General features: G+C 39.5%; 1 protein-coding gene across 4 annotated transcripts in view; it reads left to right on the top strand.

Annotated features, from left to right (window-relative positions):
• HECW1 (HECT, C2 and WW domain containing E3 ubiquitin protein ligase 1) overlaps positions 1–12,716 on the top strand; it is a 266,177-nt gene that overhangs the window by 55,488 nt on the left and 197,973 nt on the right. The window contains exon 1 of one of the 4 annotated variants that reach the window (XM_065752993.1): positions 8,791–8,848. The exons of the other annotated variants lie outside the window; for them this stretch is intronic. Coding sequence (XP_065609065.1) covers positions 8,822–8,848 — 27 coding nt within the window. The 5' untranslated portion in view covers positions 8,791–8,821. Of the gene's footprint in view, positions 1–8,790; positions 8,849–12,716 lie in introns of those variants that run through there. 4 annotated transcript variants of the gene reach the window in all.

Raw genomic sequence — 12,716 nt, 5'->3', positions numbered from 1 at the left:
ATTAAAAACAAGAGAACATAATCAATTGGAAGTAGCCATTTCTCATCCAGTTCATGTATTTAAGACCTTATTAAATACCTTGTGAACGTGAAACATTGGCAATCTAACCCTGTTTGGATGGTAATTATCCAAGTGACCCTTTTCTTCAAATTGTACTTCATTTTGCTCTTTCCATTAAAAAATTTTGCATGGTAAAGAGTGTGAGGTTCATGGTCTAGGTAGGTCATGCTGGATTGTTCCCTTTTTTCCTAGTGGCCAGATTTCTATGAAAATAAGCTCTTTTTCCTCTGGTGAATGTTTCCTCTGTTCCAACTCTGTCTGCTAGTGTCTTCTGCTATCTTCCTGTCTGCTTCATTATCCTATTTATCACTTTTACTTGGTATAAAAATCTCTTTCACCTATAGTAAACTTGAAATGCTTTGGAAGTGAACTACTATATAACTTAGTGATTTGACACATAATTTGTGTCCTGTAATCATTATGGAGTTGCCTTTTATTTGTGTAGGAAATACCAGCTTGTTGAGATGCTGAACTTCCTTGTAACTGCAGAGCTGGCACCAGTTACCTACTTGTCCCCAGGATGAGGTCTCTACCCAAGGCATTTACTCAGATCAAGTTGAAGCCAACCAGTGACTAAAAGTAATGCTTCTCATTTAGTACTTTCTGTTTCTCCAAGGAAGAAATAAATTTTTCCATCTTTTCCCTTTTGTATTTTCTATTAACAACTTGGACCATGGTCTGTGGATATCACTTTGGAGAAGTGAATGGTACGATTCTCAAAATGATCCTGGGAGATGCTGTTGTGTTAACTTTCACCAGTATGTTTATACAGAACGAATAAAAGTCTAGCATATCATATCCTGGCCCAGAACTTTCAAAATCCGGTTATATAGTGTATCCTACCCACAAACATCATATCTTTACCGTAAATTCCATGTTTTGCAGTGAACTATCCGAAAAAACTCATTTAATTCAGAATAAATTCATTTCTTTGGCATACTAAGTATCAGTTTGCTATTGTGGCTTGTTTTATCTGTACTGAAAATAGGATGAAATTGGAAGCACGTTAGTTCCACTGAAATAATATGGGTGTTGAGCCTTTATCAGTGGTTAGGAGAGCACAGCATTAAGATTTACAGTGGTTTAGAAATGAGCCAAAGGGTGTAGCATTTATCTTTTAAGAGCAGAAGCTTGTTATTGCTGGGCTTGCTTTCTTTTTTCCTCTTTTTTTGACAATTAAATGTAAGCTGTAGTTTGCAGATAGTAGTCATTGCACTGAGCAATTGGGAGAAGATATTTCTGGTGCTAGTAATAGATAGTTGGATGTTTCTGTGTCACAATTCATCAGATAAGTTGAGGAGATTGCCAGCTCCAGAGATGTACAACAGCAATTTGTTACACTCAAAGCATAGTGCTTTGCAGACATAAGCTTTAGTGGCTTGTTGTAGTCAGCGAGGAGTAAGGGAATTTAGGCAGTACTAAATAAAGTTTTCTATCTTGTACCTTTTCCTGCTGCAAGTCTAATAATTTAAGGTCCTACTCATACAAAATACCATAATAGTTTACTGCGTGGCTGTCATATGTGCTGCTTTTTTCAACTCTCTTTGTTCCCTCATCTCCACACTCTTGCAAAAAAATGCTTCTAGACAGACCCTAACATCGAGTTTGCAAATACAGGGTTTTAAAGGCATCAGGATAAAGGATGCAACTCTTTATTCGTGTTTGATTCTTTGGAAAATGAGTCAGGTTTCCTTGTGTATTATATTTATAGTGCATTCAGTGGTAAACTCCGTTTAGCAAGGATTAATCTATTTGCTGACATTAGTATTCCACTGATCCTCTAGGATGGCACTTGAGATCCAACTTCATTTCACAAGTGGCTGACAGTCTGTGTTAAACTGTTTTTCTGTTTCAGTCAGTGTACTGCCAAGTATCCACATCACTGAGAAAATTGTGATTGTCAGAGGGAGACTGAAGACTTGAGGCCAGGCCCTTCAACCAGTTGTTAATTATAAGATATTGGAGCCAGTGGAGCGACAAGAAATTACTCTATCTGTCTAAAGATGTGGTGTTGTGCAAATTTCAGCCTCATCGAGTAAAATATTTTCTGTTACGACCAGCACTGAGGCCCAGTTGCAATGCTCTGGGAGGGGGTTGACTGCTACTGCAGAGGTATTTGTGCCTGGTTGTTGGACCGTTGACTCCTGCCATCAGCATGAAATTTCCTTAATAACAGAAAGAAAATGCCACTGCTAACCAAAATACTAGGTACAAGTGAGTATATGCCTTATTTCACCACACATGAGAAGAGGATAACTAAGATTGAGGATAACCCTAACTTAGACTTATACTATTGCTGCAATAATAACATCTTGCTTTGGTTTTCATTTTCAATAGCCATAGTGTCATATATATTGCAAAGAAGTTTTGTGAGTAGCCTGGCAAAATCTGGAAAAAGAAGGATAAGTTGTTGAGGAGACCCATTTTCCAGAAGCTCACTAAAGCAAGATGGATTTTGTGCTTTTTAGGAACTGGATCCTTCTGGGGAATGGAAATGAGGCTGGAACTAGACTGGTTGAAATTGGTTCTGTAGGAGAAGAGGCTTTCTGGAGCTCATTCATGGTTCAGTGTTTCATTCCCTGGGACTTTGGCTGTTGCAATGGACTTTGTTAGACTAGATAATCCTCACTTTTCATATATTCACAACACTACTGGAAGGATCCTCTAGCTACAGAATGCATTTCATCAGTGGTATATTCCCTCGCTCTTTCTCCCTCCTGTTTTTGCTTTGCTGGCTCCCATTTCTGCAGAGCATATCACACAACAAATGTACACCGTCAGAATAATTCACGACTAGTGAACACTGTTTCTGCTCTCTTCCGATCCACAACAGGAGCTTAGCATCACTGTTGATCAGACTTCATTGTCAACATACCTGCAATGCGTGCACCAACTTCAGTAAATCTTCACAGCCTCCTCCTTGCAGTCCTACCTTGGCAAATAAATGGAATGCTTCATCATTCAAGTTTTATTGCCTCCTTTTAAAAACTCTTCCTTCCCACAATACCTGTACAAAATTGGACTAACAGTTGAACTCAATCTGTCCTGTGACCATGGTTTGCTACTGCAGTACATACTGTCTCCTCTTCAGTCTTTCTTCCTCTCAAGCATTTGATGGATAGCTGTCTCCAAGATTTCACCACGTTGGCAGCAGAATCATGTTCTTTGTTCCACACTTATGCGTCTTCTTGCTACATGGATGGTCTTGGTTCAGGACCTGCTTCTAAACCACATTTTAATGTATCAGCATTTTGAATAATGTCAGCTGTTTGTTGATACAGCTATCTGATGCTTTCCAAGACAGGGTTACAAACTGAGAACAGTGTTGTAGATGAACAGAGTAGTATATGGAAGATATTCCCTGAATATGGCATGAGGTTGTTGTTACCTCATTAATTTCTGCAATGTGGAACAATCAGATATTTTATTTTACATTAATATGTACAGATCTTTTGTCTTACTTTGCTTTAGAAAGCTAGAGTTCTTTCTGCAACAGATATAAGTGATTTTCAGCCAGATCTCAGGCAGCTGAGGTTCATATCCATGCAATTTAAATCCTCAATTAGCATATTAATTCTTTTTCCTAATGACATTACTTTTTTCTTTTTTCTTTTTTTTTTTTTGTCTACAGAAAATGACTGATTTTTGTACTGTTTTGTGAAATAGTTGGTAATTTGTTAAGATTTGGCTTGCAGTCACAGGACTAAGCATTTCTTCTGAGGGATTTCATATTTTTCTTTCTGTAGCTAGATGTGTGAAAATAGTGGCTTCAGCAAAATTGAAAAATACAAGATTTTTTTTTACACGTTTTTATTTCTTGAGACAGAAAGAGCAAACATTTCCAGTATAAGTACTGCTTCTTTTTTGTTTGTTTGATCTTTATAGAAAAACCTTTCTAATATCCATCTGAGGAGGTCTAAAAAACTCACTCTGATCTCTTAACTGTCATTCTGATCCCTTCAAGGGAAAGACGATGCATAAAGCATGCAGCAAACAACTGTTAATTATTGACATATTGAAACTGATGCAGAGGGCCGAGGCAAAGAAAGTATCAGAGAAACAGAAGAGCATATCTATATCTGTATGGGAAAAAAAAAAAAAAAAAGAAAAGCATATCTGCTTTTTGTTATTGTTAACACAGTTGTTAATGTTGTTGGTAACATGGCTGCAGTGTTTCAGTGCTTGAGTTGCTGTCTGCAATGCCAAGTCAGCCAAATGGTAGAGGCATATCAAGCCCACAGGGAGCTGAGCACAAGCACTCTGTGACTCTAGCAACAAAGTGCTGACCACTGGTGAAATAATTTTTTTGTCTTGGATGGGTTTTCATGCACAGACTGTGTTGTCATTAACCAGTACAGCATACTGTGCTTGCAGGTTGCCTGTGCTAATTACTGTACTGGCTGCCCCAAGGCACTAAGCTGTTCAGAAGCTAAGTGCAAGCAATATAGAAATATATTAAAAATAAATAAGAGCAGAGGATAAGGGGGACAAGGATACTGTGGAAATGTAATTGTGTATGGGTAGTTGTGTGCATATGTAAAATAAATAGTGATTTTAGTCGTTTGCATGTCAACTTCACCATGATCAAGGGTTTATATTTTTATTTCCTAAAAAAAAAAGATGATTCTGAGTAGGCATTTGAAGATGCCAGGTAGCAGCAGGATGTAAGCCCAAGGACCACTTCAGACAAGGCTTGGTTTGCATTGAAGAAGATGCTAATAAGCTTGGATGATGAGCAGAGCATCCAGAAGCTGTTCTGATACAGCTTAAGGGGCAGGGGTGAGGGTCAAACATTAGCTGCAGGGACTGGCAACTGCTTCTGTGCAGAAAGGTACAAAGCAGTTGGAAATGAGAAGTGGAGGAAGAAAAAGGGAGATACTCTAACAGCAGAGACAAAGGAGATAAAGCTGGGAGGGAGAGAGTGGTGATGAGGCACAGCTGGGCTTGTCTGAGCTGGATAGCAAACAAGAAACTGTAATGTTAAGTGATGGGTGATGAAGGAGAAGGTGATAGAAGAGGTGAGGGAGATAAAAACAGAAATGATGAGAGAGGGAGTAAATACTGACTGAATGAACTTGAACTCCCCAGGGTTCCCAGGAGAAATAGGTTAGGAAAACTCTGCTGCCTAGGGCACTCTCCTCTCTACTTGTCACTTTACTCTCATCTCATTTGGAGAGCTCAGAAGGATATTCTCAGGATACAGGAGTGGCTTTGTTGAAGACCTGCGTTGTTCTCAGCCAGGAAATGAATGGTTGCTTAGGCTGCAAGTAGTCCTGCCACACACACAGTGCGACTCTTCTGTTCTTCAGTGTCTGTTCCTCCTGCATCTTTGTCCTGGCTGAGATACCTAGGTCCACTATTTGGAAACATTCAGGTCCTGCTGCTTTTCCAGACCCTTGAGATTCGGTGCCTATGTGTGCATTTACTGAAATAAGTGTTTTGTTTTGTTTTGTTTATTACAGTAGCACCTGGCAGAGCCCATGATGGGCTGAGAAGGGGAGGGTAAATGCTGAACTGAGTGCCACATGAAAACTGAGCAGAAGCACCAGATAATATGCAATCTGAATGTAAAGACAGGAACTCATGGGTGAACAAAGTCAGCAAGAAAATCCAGAAAGTAGTGTTTTTTCTGAGTGGTTATGTCCCGTGTGGTCACAAGGCTGTCCAATTCATCCAGCCTGAAGCACTTCTTTAACAGAAGTGTAGCCCTGAGTAAATCTACTCATAGGTCAGATAGCACTTTTGCTGTCCACTGATACTGAAGCTGAAGCAGACGTACATGTGTGCATCTTGCACACCCACGGCTGGGCAGCGCCCTGGCTGCAGTGTGACACTGGGACATGTTCTGCTGCCCACAGTGTGTGTGTGAGCATGAGCAGTAACAAGGGCTGGAGCTTTCCTGGGCCATGCTACAAGCTCTGAGTGAGATTTTTATTCTGGCTTCAGTGTGTGAAGGCATCACAACATAGGCTGCCTCGATAAGTGCAAGAATTGCTTTCTTTGACTCTTCAGCTATTCTTGTCTTCCCATACACAAATTCAGCAACTTGAGGTGTGCAATGCTGAGATGCTCTGAGGACAAGGATAGAAAACTAATTCATTGCAACACCTCTGGGCTGTATTGTCTGCTGTAACCAAGTCAGGGCTGGGATCTCTGCCTCCTCCAGAGCTTTGGGGTGCCTGGATCATGCAGAATCCCCAGTCTGCATTACCTGCTGGGGTGCTCTGGCTGGCTTTGAGGTGGTTGTTGTTGTTTTTTTTTCTCATTACCTGTGTTTAATGAAATGCTTTATGTAAGATGAATCAAAATCTGAGTAGAAAGGGAAATGTGTTTGTTTTTTTTTTCCCAAGTAACTATTAGGTCTAAATTAAGCTTTTATGTGGCTGAAAAAAATACATAGCAACTATGGTGGTAAGAGGTGATGCATTGTTCCTGGTTGTTTGGAAGGGTTTTTATATGACATCTACTCCTCGTAGGCCACTGAAAGCAGTGTGCATGTGGACAAAGGTCTCTGAGATCCTCTCCAAAGACTTCATCCAACTGAGGGGTCAACCTGTTTTATGTAGGTTGCTCTGAAAGTAATGCCTTTCATTTATTTCTATGGAAACTACAAAATATACAAAGACCATAAGTTCATAAGTACACTGTTCGATAGGGAAAATTCACAGCTACAAAACACTTTTTTTTCAACACTGTCACAACCCCTTAGCTTGGTTTCTTTGCTTATTGGTGAGCAAGAGCCTGCATGCTGAGCTTGTAAAACTCAGCAGCAGAGATGATCTGCTGTCAATGTTGCCACTGCTGAAACGCACTGCCCCCTACCTCACTCTGTTTGGTCTCCATAAATGTTCAGCGAATATCCATGAATGTCAATGGGTGTAATTTTTTCCGCATTGAGGAATTCACTGACATGCCTTTGTTTCATACACACTTCTATGTCAGATATCATTTTGTCAGACTGCCCCTCTGCTGCCATCCGTCACACAGCAACAAAATATAATGGAGTATTGGTGGGAAGCTTCAACTCCCTACTGCCTTACCACCAACATCCACCTCTGACGTCAAAGGCTGACATAATAAAATAGAAGGCACTACTTTCAGAGCAGCCCTTCTATCTCCAATGTAAATACACTTTTTCAGTAAACACAAAAGTGACCGAATTGTAGGTAGTTTGTAAGCATGGAAATAAAATGGACTATGTTGATGAGGTTTAGTGTCTTTTGAAGAGTAAAGGGAGATGAAAACACAACATGCACTTTTACTTTGCTTAATTTCATGGCTGCTGTGTGTTTTGAAAATCTAATCTAATCAAGTGGCATTGTTTTATTTTATGAATCTTTTTGGAACAGAATGTTTCCACATAGTGGACCTAAGTATCCTACCTTTCTTTTCACTTTTCATTGTTTGTTTTCATACTGTTGTTGAATTAACAGTTTTATTGTTACAAGATTTCTGTCTTTTCTGTGTTCTTAGCTGTTGTTGAGTACATAGTGGATACTGTTGATGAGAATGAATTTTAGAGTGGGATGATAGAGTGCTAGTCTCTTTTCTGGTCTGATAAGTGATAAGGCAGTGGTCTCAGGTTGTATCAGGGAGGTTTAAATGGACTTTGGGAAGAATGTCTTCATAGACGTCTGGGTTGAGTGTAGGGATGGGCTGCACAGCACATTGGTGGAGTCCTCATCCCTGCAGGTATTTAAGAGACGTGTGGACATGGCACTAAGGGACATGATTTGTGATAGGACTTGGCAGGTCAGATTGATGGTTGCACATAGAAGGTCTTTTCCAACCTATGTGATTTCTTGTTTCTCTGAAACATGGAGTATTTGACCATCTTATTGCTGAGGAGCTTTCTCTGCTAGTGCGGCTACTAAGTTGTAAAATGTTAGAGTACTCAGTCACGGAAGATAAGCAGAGAGAATTAACTAGAAGTACAGACTGTAAATGCTCCTGGAGATGAATCGTGGACAACTTTCAAATTTTTTGTATTGAAAATTTGTATTATTGCATGTTTCAAAAGCCTTCTGTCCTTGCTGATTAGCTTCCCTGATTCAGACTGGAGTTTCCTTCCTTGTTCTATCACTTTTCGCTGTACAATTTTATATTATATGGGGTTTTGAAGTGGTGATTGAGGTTAATTAGAGAAGTAGAGATTCACTTGCTATTTTGTGGTCTGATTTTGAACTACTAAAATTATTGGATCCCACATCTGCTCAAGTACGTCACATTGAAATTAACTTCCTTTGCAGATATACAAGAATATCAATGAATGATGGGAAACAGAAATGCTAGTTGGGTGCCACCTATCTAAGCTCCTTCAATGTGACAATGTTATGATGAAGCTGAAAATCCACTGATGGTGTCTTTTGTTGTACCCAGGCTGCTACTTCTTGTTCTCTTTCAGATGCTTCTTGAGTTAAATTAATATGATAACTAATTCTGTACAGCCTGCAAAATTTACTGTAGTTAATCCCATTCTTATTTTTTAACCACGTATATTTTAGTGTTGAAGTGCATGACAACATCCTGCTGTATCAAAGAATAATATTGTCCATTGTTACCGTGGTTAAGAGTAGTTAACTGAGTGGTTAACTGAGTGCTGAACAGTGAATCAAGACAATTAATACAATGTTGGCAAAGACAGTTTGGGTAGAAGAGCAGTGTTTTTAAATGTCGCTTATGTTGGTTATGGGATACATGCTGAGTTAACCTCATTGAACTTTTCCCCAGGAATTGATGCGCTTACAATTGGCGGGTCATTATGCTGCTCCACCTGTGTAGTGTTAAGGTCAGTGTGTTTTTCTGATTATAAAACCCATCCATACCATTCCATTATAAATTCACTATCATTCATAATGGAATGTGCCAAAGCTCAGAGCTCATTGCAGCTGCCCCTGGTCCATGTTTAAGATAAAACAAAGCAGTTCAGGTAATTTGAGCATCTCTTCAACATGTCCAACCAAACTTCACAAGTGATCTTTTCTCTTGTTTCCGTTTTGTTTCTGAACTTAAGTAACCATCTGATGTCAGTGTTGTTTTAGTTTTGTGTTTAACATGACCTGTCCAGTATCCGCTCAAGACATGGTAATTCTCTTAAGATCCTAGCAAGGAGGTCCTGGGAGCAGCAGGCAACCATAATGTTTCAGTTGCACGTGTTTATGCATAGGCAAAGCACAGAATGCATCAACCACTCACCTTCACAAGGCATTACCTGAAAGCTGCAGCTTTTAACCATGAATTAATTTGGAATCCTGAAGACACAAATGAGCCATCACAGTAGACACTAATGTGTGAGCTGTGGGAATGTCTGACTGTCACTAACCACTTCTAGGGGACCTGTGAGATGATCTGCATGCATAAAACACTGCTGCCGTATGCATCTTCCTGCACAGCTTAGTTCCCTAAATTGCCATGCATTATCAAAGAGAGCCAGAATGTGCATTAAAGCTTATCAAGTATTATTTCTGCCACTGAAATGTTGTTATGGTTGGGGTTTTTGTTTATGTTATTTGTTTTTATATTTTTCTTCGTTACTAATCCACCAAATAACCTTAATTCTACAAAGAACAGGAATTCTGTGAACAGCCATGTATGTAATAGGTTGTTATGTTCTTCCAGATTCATAAGGATGTATCCTTTTTGTATTGAATTTTGCACTGTGCAGCTAGTGAGAGTTTCTGTCACTGGCTGTTTTGCCTGTGTGCAACTTAAGCGGTACTGTTATTGCTGGGAAAATTTGTGCAACAAGACAACAACTGAATTTTTATGACAGTGTTCAACAGCACTCCTCCTTTTACCTCTCCATAGCTGTAAGCCCAGTGATATTGTACGCATGTACGTGTATGTTTTCCCAGAAGTATGTGCTATACATCTCAAAACTTGTTGGAGAGTCATGGAAAGAATGCTACTTTTGGTGATTCTTGAATGTTCTAGCTTGTGAAAACTGTTTACCACCTGAAGCTCCACATGCCAACAGTATGAAGTTTGAAATTACTGCATGATGTAATCCAGAGGATTTAGTAGGGCTATTTTTTTCCCCCATTACTCTGGGGAGAAAAAAAGAAAGAAAAGAAAAAAGGATTTCAATCTGGCTGCTGTCCAAAACTTAAATAAAATAAATATCCCCCTGAAAGAGAAGTTTCTGTTCATTGTAGGAAAGCATGTTCTTTCCTAAGTAAAGGATGTTGCTTGAAAAGGGAAAAGGAATCTAGCAGAAAATAAACCCCCTGCATTCCATCTTGTCCTTGGATGTCACAGGGTTTGGGGGTGGCTGTGCTTGAATTCTGTTGATGCCCAAGGTAGCACTGTAAATCCAGTCATGTTCAATATATGAACTGCCACAATTATGTGTTCACCAACAGCACACTGCTCAATTCATCTAGCAGCATTCAGATGGACCCTCGTGACCACCCTTTAGAAATTTGGCTGGGCCCAGCAAGAACTCTCATGGCTAGATTAGTAAACAGTGTGGTTTATTAAAGCAGCAGATTACAGATTCTTTTGAATTGTTGGTGCATGCAAGATTAACCAGGATCATGAATAATACAGCTAACTGCAACTGCATTAAATCATGGAACAAACCTATAGAGATTTCTAAATTTCCCAGGGAAGCACTTGGTGTAATTGGGTGTGCAAATCTTATCCAGTTGGCATTCCAGTGAGGGTAGAAGAGAGACTCAGCCTGCTGAATGACCTCAGAAGTCAGCACTGTCTTGCAATTTTATCTTCTCTCCCATTTCCTCTCTCTTAAGCCATTTTTACACTATTTTCTTAGTTTCAGGTGGAGCTTGAGTGACTCTAGTCAAACATACGTTTATTTTGGAAAGTTTACTTAGGGAACACAATGCTTTTGACAGGAAGTTGGAAAACTGCTGGCTCTGGACCGACTCAGGGCAACAACAACAAGGTAGTTTATCAGTCCCAACAGTATCATCAAGTCCCCAGCCCTGGTTTGGCCATGGGGCTTCCATCCCACTCCATGTTCTGTGTCGTTTTCTTCTTAGCGTTGGCATTGCAGGCTCCCCTGGTGTTTGTTAACAGCTAAGGTCACAGGTCACATTTCTTTGGGAGCTAACATGGATTATCCACCACATTCCACCCTGGAGGGTTATCTTCCCTCAAGAGGTGGACGTTGCAGTAAGTCATCTCTAGTAAATACCCATGAAGATGCAATTGAAGGAAAGAATTAAAAAGTAGTTGTGTTAATAAAACAGATTGCGTTATATCTTTGAAAAGTGTAAGAGCAAAATGCTTTTCTCACTTGGGTACCAGAGGGATCTATGTTGCAGTGTTTCTAAGTTCACCTGCGGTGATGAACCTTCCCAAGTTTTGAACAAGTACCCAGTCTGAGGACAGCTGTACTCAGCCTTGTCTGAGTGATGCAGCTCACAAGCACATATCACAAAGAGCTGGCTGTATGTTAGATGCATCACAGAACTTTTTAGGGAACAACATTCATTAACTGAATCTGCAGCTTGGTCAGTTTCTACCACTCTCCCCTTTATCTAGAGGGGAAAAAAATGCTTAAAAAAAACCACACCAAAAATGGAAGAGTCATTCCCCAGTTCCTTGCCCTACCTCCTCATTTCTTTCACCCTGAATGGAAAACACATTGAACCAAACTTACAACAGTATTTCCAGCCATTCTTTTTTCTTCTTTCTTGTCATAATTGGGAAGAAAATTTTGTTCTCTATCTCTGCATGGAGTACTTTAGGAAAACTAAAAAAAAAAGCTCAATGTGGTCTATAGCAATTGAACAGTATGTACCTGCATAGTACATAGCTGACCTTGTGGATGATCCCTTGTTTGAGTTGCACATAGATATTTAAGATAAATGCCAGTTATTTGTTAACAGTTTGAAGTCTTGCCAGGTGCAGGACCATTCCAAACCTCTAGAGGAGCCTCAGCATTAGCACAGGTCTGCGTTCAAGCACCAAATTTAGTTCCGTTATGTTATCTTCCCAATGTACACAGTCAGCAGAGCACAGTTAAGCTCCTCTTGGTGTTTCAGAGTGCTCTTTTCTTTCCCTTAACCGTGGTAAGCTGTACAGAGAAGTTAATCTCTTAATGTAAGTGCCCAAATCTCCTCAGAAGCTATAGAAGACTGAAGATGGTGAAAATGCAATTGAAAAATTGCTGTGGCAAAAGCAAAATAAGGTCTCAGAAAGAAGTTGGTGCTCTCATAGATGGCTGGCACTAGCTCCTGCAAGACATTCCTGGTTTTTAGAAAAAATCTTCTCTAAATGAGACAAGGAACAGTATGTTGGCCTTTTGAATTGAACTTAATTCTTCATTAGGGAAGGATGTTTACATTGGTATGTTTCTTAAAAAAAATAAGCTTTTGTACACATCTTATATTCAGTCTAATTGTGACTATTATAGCATGTCCTTTTTATAGTCATTGGTTTTAATAAAATTAAAACCAAACAACAATAATAATAATAATAATCACGTGGGGAGGTCATGCTTTTAATCAGGTAAGTTAGCTGTAGTAAAAAGATATATTAGTATTCCTAAATGAAACACTGTTGGTGTAGAATTGCTCCCTGAGGTTCTCAACATGGAGAAACTCTTCAAAATGTTCTTCTGCAGTGTAGTTCTTAAGCAACATAAATAAATAATTAAAAAGCCAACATCAGTTACATGAATCTTTCTT

Source organism: Cyrtonyx montezumae, unplaced genomic scaffold (assembly GCF_038088225.1).
Source record: "Cyrtonyx montezumae isolate F1298 unplaced genomic scaffold, pur_monq_1.0 scaffold_8, whole genome shotgun sequence".
NCBI classification, from domain to species: domain Eukaryota; kingdom Metazoa; phylum Chordata; class Aves; order Galliformes; family Odontophoridae; genus Cyrtonyx; species Cyrtonyx montezumae.
Note: the sequence above shows the minus strand (reverse complement) of the source record. Positions and strands in the feature narration are given on the sequence as shown.